This window comes from Spermophilus citellus, assembly GCF_964194105.1.
Source record: "Spermophilus citellus genome assembly, chromosome: 8".
Classification (NCBI taxonomy): domain Eukaryota; kingdom Metazoa; phylum Chordata; class Mammalia; order Rodentia; family Sciuridae; genus Spermophilus; species Spermophilus citellus.
In genome coordinates, this window is record NC_138189.1 from 117,544,808 (window position 1) to 117,560,539 (window position 15,732).

Sequence of the window (15,732 nt, forward strand, 5' to 3'; positions counted from 1 at the left end):
TTCTCTTATAGCTGATGTAGGTGGATGAACAAATCCAGTCAGTCAGAACCCAAATTCAGGCCTCTATTCTGGCCACCAGTAACAACTCATCATCCATTTGGAAGGGCTTTTCAAGTTGGCTAAGACCCATCATCAACACAGCATGAGTAGGCGTCAGGGATTGGAAGGTGGGTTGCAAAGTTTTTTGGAGGCTTTTATCTAAGGACTCCAGGTCTTGGCAATGAGTCTGGGACACAGTGAGAAAATTTCAATTAGGATGAGCAGGAACTTTGGAAGCCAGCAAGCAACAAGAAGGTGGGCAGCTGATATCTGTCACACGGAAATCTAGATGTGATGGATATCCTTCTTTACATAAAAAGATTAGTCTAATCCAATGAGAGCTGTATATGTGACCAGAAAGTTGCTACCACAGGAGAGATTACTGTTCATTTGAAAACAGTTATTACCTTTTGTGAGTCACTGAAACCCAGTGTACTGGATTAATTGGAGATTGGGGACTTTGAAGTTAGCATGATGCTGAGACATTGTATTTTCTTTATTTTTGGTTTCGTCTTAGATTAATGCATTGCTCTATATTAGTGAGAAAAATGGACTTTGTTTCTTTCTTTTCCTTTATGCATGTTTTTCTGGTAATACAGCATTTCAACTAGATGTTTTGATGTTTTGCATTTGTTAGACCAATTTCATCACTTGTTATTTTTTGACTGGGGAATTATAAAGGCCCTATATCTCGTTGAGGAAGATTCCTAGCCAGGAACTGAGCAGCTGCTCAGTATGTGAGTTATAAATTTAACCCAGTTACAGGGAGGGAAACTCTACACATGCTTCTAACACTGTTACTTTATTTATATAATTTTTAGCCCACTGTTTTGCAACAACATGGGTAATCTTTCTTGGGTATTTTAGTTCCAATTGTTGTCTTTTATTAATGGCAAACCTCAAAATGTCTAATTTACATCTTGAGTCAATGAGGTATTTAAAGTCAAGCAATTGTTAATTCCTTGCATCTTATCAAATCATAATGGAATGAAATTAGAAATTAATATGACAAAACCTACAGAAACTACATAAACACATTGTGATTGAACAATGCTCATTTGAATGATGAATTTTTGATAGAAGAAATCAAGGTAGAAATTAAAAGATTCTTAGACTCACATAAGACTAGTGATACAACATATCAGAACCTCTGGGACCTGATGAAGGCGGTTCTAAGAGGAAAGTTTATAGCTGTGAGTATGTATCTGAGAAAATCAGAAACATTCCAAATACATAGCTTAATGATGTATCTCAAGTCCCTGAAAAAGAAAAACACACCAATTCCTAAACCAGTAGAAGGAAGGAAATAATTAAAATCAGAGCCAAATCAATAAACTTGAGAATCAAAAGAACAGTACAAAGGATTGGTGAAATAGGGATTTTTTAAAATAACTTTCTTTCTTTTCCTTCCTTCCTTCCTTCCTTCCTTCCTTCCTTTTTTTCTTTCTTTCTTTCTTTCTTTCTTTTTATGTGGTGCTGAGGATTGAATCCAGGGCCCTGCACTTGCAAGGTGAATGGAATCCTCTACTGCTGAGCCATAGCCCCAGCTCCCCCGAAACAGAGATTTTGTTTCTTGAAAAGTTAAACAAGATTGATAAGCTCTTAGCCAAACTAACCAAAAGGAAAAGAAAAAAGAAAAAACAAAAACCAACCAACCAACCAAAAAAACGAAATTAATAAAATTAGAGAGGAAAAAGGAGAAATCACCAGACATCTCAGATCCAGCAGATCATATACTCTAAGAAATTGGAAATCCTAGGAGAAAGGGATACATTTCTAAACAAATAAAATGTGCCAAAACTGAATCAAGGAGACAGAGAAAACCTAAACAGATCAATTAATAACTTGTAATAAAGTACAAGCAGTAATAAAATGTCTTCAAACAAAGAAAATCCCAGGACCAGATGAATTCTCAACTGAATCCTATGAAACCTTTAAAGAATAACTAATGCCAATACTCCTCAAATTATTCCATGGAGTAGAAAGAGAAATAAAACCTCCAAATTCATTCTATGAAGTCAGTATCACACCTACACCAAACTAGATAAGGACACATCAAGGAAAAACAACAACAAAAAACTACAGACCAATATCCTGATGAACATAGATGTAAGAATTCTTAATAAAATATTAGCAAATTGTGTTCAACAACAGATTAAGAAGATTACACACCATGACCAAGTTGTTTTTATTACACAGATGCAAGGATAGCTTAATATATGTAAATCAATAATTGTAATTCATCACATAGATAAAAATAAAGACAAAATCATTTATTAGCTCAATAAATGCAAAGAAGACCTTTTACAAAATTCAGACACATTCATGATAAATACATTGAAGAAGCTAGGGATGGAAGGAACCTACCTCAACATATAAAGTTTACATATGAAAAACCCCAAGCCAACCTCATAGTAAATGGGGAAGACTGAAAACATTCCTTTGAAATTTGTGACAAGACACTGTCACCACTATATTTAATATAGTCCTAGAAATCTAGCCAGAGCAATCAGGCAAGAGAAGGAAAGGAAAAGGATGAAAATAGGAAAGGAAGATATCAAATTATCACTGTTTTTAGATGATATGATTCTTTACCTGTGAGATCCAAAGAGTTTTACCAAAAGATGGCTAGAGCTAATAAAGATCAATGAAGCAGAATAGAAGACACAGAGACAAACTCACACATCTACAGTTATCTGATCCTTCACAAAAGTGCCAAAAATGTTCACTGGAGAAAAGATAACCTTTTAAACAAATAGTGCTAGGAAAACTTGTTATCCTATGTAGAAGAATAGAACTAGACCCTTTCTTCACCCTTCACAAAAATCAACTCAAAATGGATCAAAGACATAGGAATTAGACCAGAAACTATGCAACTCCTCGAGGAAAATGTAGGGTCTAAACTCCAGGCACAGAGAAGGACTTTCTCAATGGGACCCCTAAAGCTAGGAAAGAATGGGAAGAGTACCCTAGTGGGATGGCATCAAATTAATAAGGCTTCTGTACAGCAAAGGAAACGATTGGGAAGGTGAAGCGAGAACACACAGAATGGGAGAAAATCTGTGTTAGCTCCTCTTCTGCCAGAGAATTATATCTAGAATATATAATGAACTCAAAGACTTCACACCAAAAAAATCCAATAACCCAATTAATAAATGGGCAAATGAATTAAACAGATACTATTCAAAAGAAGAAACACAAATAGCCAACGAGTATATGAAAAAATATTCAACATCTTTAGCAATTAGGGAAATGCAAATCAAAACTACACCGAGATTTCATCTCACATGAATCAGAATGTCAGTCATAAAGAATACAAACAATAAATGCTGGAGAGGATGTGGAGTAAAAGGGACACTTTTACACTGTTAATGGGATTGTAAATTAGTATGACCCCCATGGAAATCAATGTGGAGATTCCTCAAAACACTAGGAATGGAACCAATATATTACCCAAATATCCCACTCTTGACACCTAAAGAATTAAAGTTATCATACTACAGGTTTCCAAAGCTCCTCATGTTTTCTGACACAATACTCCAGTTGTATCTCCCAGCTGAGATGCATACCCATTTATAGAAGTACAATTCACAACAGCCAAACTATGCAACCAGTCTGGGTATCCATGAACAGATGAATGAATAAAGAGAATATGGCATATATACACAATGTTTTTTTTTTTCTACCATAGAGACAGGAAAATGGATCAAACTAGAGACCATTATGTTAAGCAAAATAAGTCAAATTTATAAAGTCAAGAGTTATATGTTTTCTCTCAGATGTGGAAGCTAGAGAGGAAAAAGGAAAAGAAAGATGGGGAATATCTCATGAAAATCAAAAGGAAATTAGTAATGAGACCCAAGGCATGGTAAGTGGGGAGGGAGGGAGGAAGTGGTTGGGAATGATGTTGGTCAAATTACATTGTTATATGGTGTACATATATAAATATGTAACAATACATCCCATCATTATGTACAGCTACACTGCACCAATTAAAAAAAAATGTGTTTTCGGGAAGGAAGGCCATCACTAGATGTGTTCCTTGACCTTGAAATCAGAATGATGAGCCAAAATAAACCTCTTTTCTTTATAAGTATAAAACAGAAATAAAAACAAAAAATCAAAACTAACAAAGTCAAACAGTGTGTTCCATAGTTCTCTTAATATATCATAGGAGGTTGGAAAGATCCTCAGTGGTTGAACATGATGCGGGGGCTTGGGTGGTGGTGGCAGTAGAAGTGATTGCAGGTGTTGGAATTGGCGTGGGGAGATGGCTTACAGTGTTTTAAAAGTAAAGGTGCAAATTTCACATATTACTGTGCCACCTCTTTCATTCCTTCAGGAGCATGGAATTCTGGCTAATTATTACCATTCATTGTGTTCACAGATGAAAACTCAGCTATTTACCTTTAATATCCTATGTGCCAATATTTAAATGGTTTCTTTCTTTTTCAGTTTCCAAAATGAATAGAAAGTTCTAAATGCTAAATTTGGGGTATAAAAACAGTTGTTCAGAGATTACTCCCCCCCACCCCCGCCAGATTAACTGTGACACGCCTCGCCTCTGTGTTTCTTATCCCTACTGGTTATGCTTCTCCTGTTTCTTGTCCCTACAGGTTGTTGTTAAATCTGTAGCTCAGTACTCTCAGTTTTGGAAAATACTTGGGCAGTATATCTGTAAATATTGTTCCTGCCCCGTTTTTCCTCTTCTTCTTAGTTTCTGGACCCTTTTCATCCTGTCCCATGTTTCTTTCTTTTTTTTTTTCTTTTTTTTTTTTAGTTTTCGGTGGACACAACATCTTTGTTTGTATGTGGTGCTGAGGATTGAACCCGGGCCGCACGCATGCCAGGCGAGTGCGCCACCGCTTGAGCCACATGTCCCATGTTTCTTGTGCTCTTTTATATAGTTCTGTTCCTTTTCAATCAGGAGCTTTTCCCCCTCTTTTTTCATTTACTTATATGTCCCTCCCTCCCTCCCTCCCTCCCTCCCTTCCTTCCTTCCTTCCTTCCTTCCTTCCTTCCTTCCTTGTGCGAGGTGTTGAATTTAGGCCTTGAGCTTGTGTTTGACCACTGAGCTATAATCCAAGTCCCCTTATTTTTCTTATAAGTGACAGGGTCTGGCCATGTTGCCCAGACTACCCAGGCTAGCCTGGAACTCAGTCATAGTGCCTGAACCTCTGGTTTAGCTGGGACTGTAGGGGCCTCCTTGTCCATAGCTTAAATTCTTAGTTTTGATTTTTTTTTTAAGAGACTGGTTCTTCTGTGATAATCTAATTTTTCATTATATTCATGAACATATTAATCGGTGGTTTTAATCCAGTTTGGATTACCTGTGGTCTGCATCTATGTTCTTGTTTTGGGAATTTTAAGTTCTGTTTTTGGGCATACTTGTTATGTTTTTTTTTTTTTTTAAATTGAAAAAATAATTGAGAGTGGATTTAACTTTCTTCTAGCAAAGTCCGAGTAGAGCACATTGATTGAGCCAAGGCTGGTTTCTTTTTAGTTTGTCCATATTCACAGACTGTAACACTTCTGATATCTTAGAATCTGGGGTTTCCAGGGCTCCTTATGTTTTCTGACACAAAACTCCAATTGTATCTCCCAGCTGAGATATTTGCTCAGATATATTAGAGGCTTTAGGAAGATGCCTCTAGCAGTTTCTCTGCCTGGTTGTCCTGAGTGTTGTCCCATGAGTGTGCAGTCTGCACATGCCCATACCTGGAGAGGTGTCACGATCAGCAAAGGTGTGACTTATGCAGTCAAGCGGAAGAAATAGTGTTCATGTGCTTCTGCCCTTTTCAATGCTACATTCATTCAAATCCTCAATACAATTTCACTCTAGAGGTTCTTAATAAAAAAAAATGAGAATCCTTAATGCTAGACACTGCAATAGACATAACCAATTCACAGCAAACAATTGTAGATTAATTCTAAACATTGCAAACACTCTTAATCATGACAGGCTCATGAAAGACATTCCCTCTGCATGTTAAGCTCAAGTGCCAGAACTAAGTCCAGCAAATGCATATCGCTCAGACAATGGTGATCAGCTCAGGAACTGAGGCAGGTTTCTCCTGGGGTGGACCTGACAGTTGGTTGAGGAGAGGGTCATACAGAGATACTGCATTTCTCACCCGGGTCAAGATGTAGCTGTAGAATCCCCAAAAAACAAATGCTGAATGTTTTCTCTGATTTAAGGTGGCTGACTCATAGTGGGGTAGGGACGGGGAGCATGGGAGGAATAGATGAATTCTAGATAGGGAAGAGGGGTGAGAGGGAAAGGGAGGGGGCAGGAGATTAGCAAGGATGGTGGAATGTGATGGACATTATTACCCAAAGTACATGTATGAAGACACAAATTGGGTGTCAACATACTTATATACAGAGATATGAAAAATTGTGGTATATATGTCTAAGAAGAATTGTAATGCATTCCGTTGTCATTTAATTATTTTTTTAAAAAATCAATTAAAAAAGTATTTGTCCAAGTACAACTAAAAACCAAAATATTAAAAAAAAAAGAAAGAAAGAAACTAGTACCAAAGGGTGTGTCACAGTGAGAACAGTTTCTATTCCATTTGAGAGCAGTGAGGAAGATGCAGAGGATCGGGCAAATGATGAGAAGAGTTGGGATGTCAGTCCAGGTCCTCATCAGGCTCTCCAGCGTGAGGGCATCAGTGTCGGCTGGCTGATTTATAGTAAAATTTTGGGGCTTCTGACTACATTAGCTACTGGATTTCTCAGTGATGTCATCCGCCCTGAGGTTAAATCATCTGGTCTGGTGGTCCCCACCCTGATTTTTTGCCTCTCACCCTTATTGGGATGAGGGCAACATGACAGAGACTTCACTCTGAGTTTGTCAAGGTGGGGAGAAGTGACTTGTTTATGTCAGGGCTGTGCCTGATGACCCTTTTGGAGGGCTCTGTAGGTGTTCCTGGTGAGGCTATAGGTTTCAAAGTGGAGTTTTAAAATGGAGTTGCTTAGGCTAAGGCCTAAGGCCATCCTTACAAGAGGGAAGGTTATGGGGTGCTGGGACTGCCTAGTGCTGTTCTCTCCTTGCTAGGACTTTAGTTTCTCAAGTCCTGGTTGGTTTGTTTGCTCTCATTAGAAAACTCTTCACATAGCCACTTCTTATATTTTGTCCATTTTTATGTTTATTCCCAGGAGGATGATTAGTTTGGAGCAGCTAGTTCACCATAGGCAGAGAGAAAGTTCTTCATGGATGCTTTTGGCTCTTAAAAAGGAAAACTAGGTTTATTGCAGTTAGCATTTCAAACCTAGTTTGCAAGCTCAGTTCAACATAATGTAAATCTTTTTCAGGAGCCTTTTATAAGTTGTTTAATGAAATATTTTAAGCTTCATTTGTAAACTTAGTATTCAGTTTTTGCTTTAAAATCTTGAGTTGCTTAAGTATTAGTATATTTTGCTTTAATTATTTTCATTCTTATGGCTTCTTAGAATTTAAATATGTTTGCCAACTAAGGAAATGATTAAGTCATTGCAAACAATGAGAGTTAGTCAGCTTTCCATTGCTGTGATAAAAGGCTGAGAAAATCAACTTAAAGAAGGAAAGGTTTATTTTGGCTCATGGCCAGCCGGCTCCATTGCTTTTAGGCCGGTTGTAAGATAGAAACATCATGGTAAGAGGGAATGGAGGAGAAAATCTGTTCACCCCAAGGCAAACCAGAAGCAGGGAGAGAAAGTAAGGGAGGGACCAGTGACAAGATATATACTCCGAAGCACAGCCTTAGTTCATGGCCTTTGGGGACATTTATTACCCAAATCATAATAGCTTCTTAGCTAATTATGCATAGCAACCAGAGATGTAAAGTCTGGGACTTTAATTAAGAGAAGTTTTTCCTGTCCCTGACTGGTTGGCTAAATCCCTTTTGGTCAAAACATTATAATAGTCTCTAAAAATTAAAGAAAAAAAGGGGGGATATGCAAACGATCATGTCTCTGACCTTTGGTTGCATTATGGTATGCATTTCCACCTTTACCTGTGTTTTTCCTGCTTTATAAGTATTGGGTAATTTTCATACTACTAACCCTTTACTTATTAGGAATTTATTCAACATTGAATTGGAGTGCAGCTGTATGAAGTGTGTCTTCCCTCATTGTAGGTTCTAAGGTTGTTCTTATCACAGTGTCATGGGCCATTCGTTGAAAAGGAATCTACTCACTGGAGCACAGTTTAAAACAGCTTGTTTTGATTGTTAACTTAATTTTTTAATTGTTTTGTTATCTAATATTTACCATCTCTTTTATGTGGACAGTCAACTTACTACTGCATTTTTCTCTACAGAAAATCAGAAACTTTCCAGATGACTTCCAGTAATGACCAGATTTGGATCTCAATGTTACAAAGGAAACCCAGTGACCTGCCTTGGATGACCTCCAGTGACATGCAGACATTTTCTGAAGGGCCTGTGTTGAGTTTTCAAAACATCTGCTATCGAGTAAAAGTGAAGAGTGGCTTTCTCCTTGGTCGGAAAACAGTTGAGAAAGAAATACTATCCAATATCAAGTATGTGCTTGAACTTTTTAAAAGACCATTTTATTGGCCTACAATGAACTTCACAGGTTTGCCTATTACCAGTAAGCTACTGTGAGCCTTTGCATTTAAGTCTTTGTACATGTTGATACATGCTTTCATTCCTTTTGGCTAAAGTAGGACTGAAATGATTAAATCACTTATTAAGTATATGTTTAACTTTGAAAGGAACTGATGGAATTTTTAAAAATGGTTGTATCATGTTTTAAGAGACTGAGCAGTTTTTGTGTCATTTAGTTTTTTAAGTGTGGAGAGAAGGACCATGTCTGTAGAATCCACTATCAGGTTTCTCTGTGAGTTTGCAAATGTTAGTCTTTATGTGTTTTTCTTTTCTAGAGAATAGAGCTTATATTTTTCCCCTGTGGTGACAGGAAGTGAATTTGGGTTAGGCCAGACAGCATGCCCTATGTGTCATGTTTTTTTTTTTTTTTTCTTTCTTTCTTTGGGTAAATTATTACTGATAGAAAAAGCAAGCAACTTTTTTCTGACTCTCCAAGGAAAGGAGTTGGGGAAGTAGTTATAAAAGGGTTCTTTCACCCAGTGTGGATGTGGATCCATATAAAGTCAGATGTGTTTTCAATCTTAGTGTCTTATATGCTATATCACTGCAGTCTTTCATGTTAGTTGCCTCCAACTTCCTTCAGAGGACAAGGAAATGACAAGTTGGGTACATATGTTTGTATGTGGGTGAAAGAGAAATGATCAAGATCTGAATTGACTGGGCTGAGGCCAAGAGCACCGTGCAGAACTGGAACTCTCCATGCTGCACATCTGCTGTTGTGCCTTCTCATCTCTTTCTTGTATTGGTTTGAAATCCTGACCAGAATAAGGAGAAGAATGGTGGATGCAAAGCTATCATCTTTTTTTTTTTTTTTAAGATAGAGTGAGAGAGGAGAGAGAGAGAGAGAGAGAGAGAGAATTTTTTAGTATTTATTTTTTAGTTTTTGGCGGACACAACATCTTTGTTGGTATGTGGTGCTGAGGATCGAACCCGGGCCGCACGCATGCCGGGCGAGTGCGCTACCACTTGAGCCACATCCCCAGCCCAAGCTATCATCTTTTACTGCATGACTCACTAGAATTGTCTGAGAAGTTGACACACATTTTGTGAAACATAATCAAGTACATATTGGTCCCTTCAGATTTTGCGCTAAAAGAGGTAGAATTGGAATATGTGCAGGTTTGAATAGATGTAAAGTGCATCCTGTGCGAGGGTGCATTAACTTTGCATATCTTCTCAAGCTAGTGGACTAGTAACTCACTACACTAAATGTCTCTTCTGCTCAAGGCTTCTCAATGTGTGTATTTCTGACTGAATAGTGTGTGTCTCATTGAAGGAGGAGGTCATTGTCTTATGTTTTCCTAGGCTCATAAAAGTGCAATCAAATCTTGTGATTCTTTGAATTTTTATAATTAAAAGAACAGTAAGGATTGACATTCATGCTTACTTATATTTATGATTTAGTTATCCCCGAGACTTTGGGATGGGAGAAGGGTTGCTCTCATTATTTTATTTTTTGATTAATATTTGATAGCATCATCTGAACTCAAAATGGTAACTTTATTTCCCAAACTGTGAAGAATCTTGATTTTATTTAGTTTTTCCCCCTTCCTTTTGTAAGAAGAAAATAAACAAAATTTTGTTCATGAGAATTCCAAAGATTTTCTTATTTTATGAAAATCCTTTATCTTATGTGCCGTTTGTTTCCATAATGAGCACTTGAGCTTTCCCTCACCAGTGCTGAAAATCTATGGAAAAAAATATTGATTTCAGCAGATGTTGATATTCTATATTCATGAAGGAGATTCATTATATTCTTTGGGAAACTTAAAAATTAATAATTAAAAATGGAAATAATTTTGAACATGAACCTGCATGCACATAACCCTTTTACCAGAGTCCTTGACTGTCCACACTGCACTATGTTTGCTCCTATTAACTGTGTCTTTTTTGTATCCATTGTCATAACTTGTTTTGGGGAATCATTTGAGAGCAGGCTGCCCACATGATGCTCCTTTATCCCTAGCTCCTCCTTCAGCATTACTTTCCAAAAAGTTGGTCTCTCATTTGTGTATCGCTTAGTTTGGCAGCAGCCGAGAGGGGACATGTAGCTTCAGAAAGAAGGCAGGCAAGATCCTGAAGGCTGCCTGTCCCTGTGCTCCTCATATATGTGACTGACCACCTTATCATGTCTCTTCGGACTCATCCAGCCTGCTACTTTCTAGCTGTAACCCATTCCAGGTGATGTTAAAATTGATCACCTTGTTGTGTTTCTGTCTGCCAAACTTCACCATAATGCTACCATTTTCCTCTGTGTGCCTGATTTTTATGAGGGGAGAATGCTTTGACATTATTCAGTATCTTTTTCTTCACTAAACGTACAAGCATCAGCTCCATTGATGACTCCTGTTTGATCAACAGCCCCTGTGATAGATGCCAAAGGGTGATTTTCCATTTTATCTTCTAATAGTTTGCATTCTAGGAAATAGCTTTATTCGTGGTCTCTTCTTTCATTTTCTGTATTGACTCATGGATTTCTATTTCTTTCAATAGTATTCAGTAGTTATTGTTATACATATTGATACTTCTAGTATCCCTTATTTGGTCAGTGGAACACCTTTCAAAATGAGTTCTTTTTGTCCCTCATTCTTTTAACTCATGTCCTAATTCTTGAGGACTTCCTTGGCACAGTTTAAAAGTTTCAGATTCTAATGGGCATGTTGATGCTGGTCTGTAATCCCAGACACTTAGGAGACAGAGGCAGGAGGATCACAAGTTTGGGGCCAGCTTGGCAACTTAGCTGTCTAAAAAGGGTTGGGGATATAGTTCTGTGGTAGCATGCTTGTCTAGCATGCACAAGGCCCTGGGTTCAATTCTCAGTACCCCATTTACTTCAAATAAAGAAGTTTCTGACTCACTGTGTGGTTATCCTGCTAGTACTGGAGTCAGCTGATGTTTATTCTTGTGGAGGATGTTTATTGCAAACCAACATCTGGGTACACATCATTGTCCCCAGGCCTTCTCAATGAACATGCCTAGGGAATACATGTATGTACATACACACATGCATGTGCATGCTCATGCATCTCTATTTTTGTTCAAGAGAAACAACAATAATGACAACAACTGCCTCTGTGTGTAGATGCATATGGATCTCATAGGAGGAGTAAGAGGAGCAGTGGGTGGCAGGCAGCTGTCCCTGCAGCACCCTGAGAGTTGTCCATATCTACTTTTATAGCTTTCTATGTAGATTAAGGCTCATGACTTCTCATGAATGCAGCAATGACAATTCAATACTTTGGATTCTTTCTATATTTCCATATTTGTCAAATCTTCTCAAAAAAATAAAAAAACTGGCTGTTATTATTTTTGTTATTCTTACTGATTTGCTAAGTCATTTTTTAAAATTCCCTAGTATAAGCACCTGCCCTACCTCTGACTTGCTTCTCTTTTCCTCTCAACCTCCTTGCAGCCTGTGTTCCTGGGTGCTGGTGGTTGCTCTCCGCCACCCAGATCTTTCATCATCTTCCTACTAAGAAAGGAAGGGGAAGGGCAAGTCTAATAGGATGACTGATACATTATGTGAACATAAATTCACAAATGGGAATGTAACTAAGTTTCCTTTCCAGTCAGTACATACCTATTTTTGGTAAGCTATTTCCTACTTCTTTTTTAATTCATTGAATTTTTTAAAAAAAAATTTGTGGTACTGGGGATTGAACTCAGTGCCTTGCAGAGGCTGGCAAGTGCTCTACCACTGAGTTACATTCCCCAGCCTTTTTTTGATTTGCTTTTGGTACAGGTACTCCATATGTTGCCTGTGCTGGCCTCAAACTTGTGATCCTCCAGCTTCAGCCTCCCAAAGAACTGGGATTACAGGTGTACACTATCAAAGCTGGCTTGAATTTATTTTTTTAACTCATACATAAAAATGTAAAACTTGCACATCTTAATTGGGTCATTTCCTACTTCTTGAATTGTGTGTGTGTGTTTTTTTTTAAATATATGTAAGAAGTTTTTGGTGTCTTCAGAGTAATTTCAAATTTACAAAAATGAAGTCACTCATTTATTCCACAAATGTGGGTCAATGGCTACTGACATAGACAACTCCTCTGTTCTCATAAGTATTATAGACTTATTAATAGATTTGGGCAATAAGAAATAGCTTTTGAGGGATGATAGATGGGTGAGGAAACCAGAAAATTTTGAACATGTAGCAGAACAGGGGTCAGCAAACCTTTTCTACAAAGGGATAAATTGTAATTATTCTCTCTCTCTCTCTCTTTCCCTCATGCTACTGGGGACTGAATCTTGGGCCACTCTATCACTGAGCTACATCCCTAACTCTTTATTACTTTATATTTTGAGGCCAGGTCTCACTAAATTTCTTGAATTTCACTAAGTTGCTGAGGTTGGCCTTGAACTTGCCATCATCCTGTCTCAGCCTCGCGAGTTGCCGGGACTGCAGGTGTGCGTGGCAATTTTATTTTCAACTTTCTGGGTCATACTTCTGTGTTGCAATTAAACTGTCTTTGTAGCATAAAAGCAGCTATAAGCACTATGTAAACCAGTGGGCACGGCTCTGTCCCAGTCACAGGCTTTATAAAAATAGAGAAGAGGTGATCTCCTTAGTGTATCCTGGACTACAATGTAAATTTCAGGAGGGCAAAGGACGTTGTTTTTTCATTTCTTTATCTGCTTATTTTGTTCTCAGCTCTATTCCATGTCCTAGAATTTTGTTCTCAGCTCTATTCCATGTCCTAGAAGAGTGTCTTGTCTGTATGTCATAGACACTTAATATCGAGGTGAGTCAAGGAGGTGGAATTAGCCTCTGCTCTACATTGGAACCCTTGATATGTAGTTGTACATTATTGTTTTTAGAACGATAGAGTTTAGTGTCAAAGCAAGCAGTCTTCTTTGTCTTAACATATTCAAGTTTAGTTTATGGTAGAAGAATTCAGGATTGCTTGGTCTTTATTTGAGTAGGTATTATAAAAATCTGGAAAACTCTTCTGGCTGTGAAGCCTTCATGAATACCAAGCTTGTTTCTGGTGATTTTAGTAGCAGATACTAGGTAGCTGGTAATAGAAAAGGTGCATCGAGCACTATAGATAGATATACCTTACAGTTTACCCAGTCACTGGTATGTTTTTTCCCTTGGGAAGTGAAAAGACACAAAATAATAAGTGATGTCTTGTGTTCTGGCTTGTTCGAGCTTTATGGGGTTCTGTCTTTAATGTTTTAGGGAGAGGTATCTCAGTTAATGAGCAAAGCAAAAAGTACATTTCACTTCAGCCCCCACTGGCCACAGTGCATTTGTGACAGCTCAAAGGTGAGTGCTGAGGTTCTCTTGGATATAAGCACTGTGGGGTAACTACATTGGGAAGTTCATCACTGATGACAGTTAAGAAATCATAGCATTGACCTCTGTGGGAATCATTACCTGAGAATGCAGCTGTCAACTTGGAACTCTCACTGTTACTATTTTTCTCTGTTGAATACATCTTGACCTCCTTACATATTCTCAGTGGGCTAAGCCAGGCTCTGTTTTATCATACCTGTGTAACCCATGGTGGCTCTGCTGTATTTTTCCCCCCTTCCTGCTGTATCTGAATATATACTATCCCGACTCATCCATTTTGTTTGAAACATACTGTTCTGGGACTGGACATGTTTAAAGATATCCCCTACTGGCGCAATGGCTCCAAATTCTAAATTGAGCATTTTCCAGTTGTTCATGCTGTGCACAAGTTTTAGACCTTTTCTAATCCATAAAACATTTTTAAAAATATTTTTTGTTGTCAATGGACCTTTATTTTATTTATTTATATATGGTGCTGAGAATCAAACCCAGTGCCTCACACATGCTAGGCAAGTGCTCTATCATTGAGCCACCACCCCAGCCCCAGTAAAACATTTTTCTCGAGTTTCAATTGCTTGTCATGCTTTCTTATCTTCTGGATTGCTTCATGCTAGCCTTTGGGTTTCTATCTAAGATACATTGTTTTTTGGTCTGGTTAGATTTTAGTAATGAGACCACTGCTGTTGATATTCTATGAATTAGTCATTAATTTATTGTGTAGGCCTTGACTACATTGCAGTTGAGGCTATTGAAGAATATTGGTGTTCAAACTTTTCTCAGAAGCTGTTACGTACTTTACAGAGTGTTAAGAGGAGTAAGTGGGGGGCTGGGGTTGTGGCTCAGTGGTAGAGTGCTTGCCTTGTACATGTGAGGTACTGGGTTTGATCCTAAGAACCACAAAAAAAAAAAAATAAACAAAATACATTCATTTAAAAAAGAATGAAAATCATGTCTTCATTAAAAAAAAAAAAGTGGAGTAAGTGGAACTCTGAGGCTTCAAGAGAATCTATTAGTTATTTCAAGAAACTTTTGTTGTTATTGTTGCTGGGGATGCAACCCAGGGCTCCTGTGTGCTAAGCACTGGGTCTTGTGTTGAGCTGTATCCTCAGGCTAATTTGAAGAAACTTTGATCATCAGATGTGCCACTTTCCAAAAGGAATAAGTGGTTTAGAAAACAAATGAAAGGAGATGAGAGGTGCCTTATTCAGCTTTCTTATAACTCTTGACTAGTGATTGACACCTTTTGTCTACTAGGCTTTTATTAATCGATAATTATTTTTTCCACTTTGACTTAGTTCTTGTTTTCTGTCTGCAATTTCATCCACCTTCCTTGAGTGTATTCGATGCAGACCTCAACTGAACTTTGTTTAAAGTGTAGCAATATATTGATATATGTTTTTGTGTTTCCAGTGGGATCATGAAACCTGGCCTCAATGCCATCATGGGACCCAGAGATGGAGGCAAATCCTCGTGAGTGTAATAAAGTATAAGCAAGTCTTTTCTGCACTATTTCATTGTGCTTTAAAAATCAGTTTATGGAGCAGATGTTGATTGAGACTCTGCTGTGCATGTCCAGTCTAAGTGCTGGGGATTATATGTGGTCAGGCTACCTTGTGGCTTTATTCCAAGTAACAGGAAGTATTATTGGGTCAACTTTATAAACACAGTATGATAATGTAATTGATATTCCATTGTTGGTCATATTATGAGCTAATGAGGAAGAAAAGAAAGGGGATGATATGAAAGCAGGGAGATGGAGCTGAAGGTATATTTGAA

General features: G+C 37.9%; 1 protein-coding gene across 2 annotated transcripts in view; it reads left to right on the plus strand.

The window, feature by feature from the left end:
• Nucleotides 1–15,732, plus strand: part of LOC308654350 (broad substrate specificity ATP-binding cassette transporter ABCG2-like) — a 71,400-nt gene that overhangs the window by 11,518 nt on the left and 44,150 nt on the right. For both annotated transcript variants that reach the window (XM_081303609.1, XM_081303608.1), the window contains exons 2-3: nt 8,345–8,566; nt 15,367–15,426. In XM_081303609.1, coding sequence (XP_081159735.1) covers nt 8,364–8,566; nt 15,367–15,426 — 263 coding nt within the window. In that variant the 5' untranslated portion in view covers nt 8,345–8,363. The remainder of the gene's footprint in view (nt 1–8,344; nt 8,567–15,366; nt 15,427–15,732) is intronic.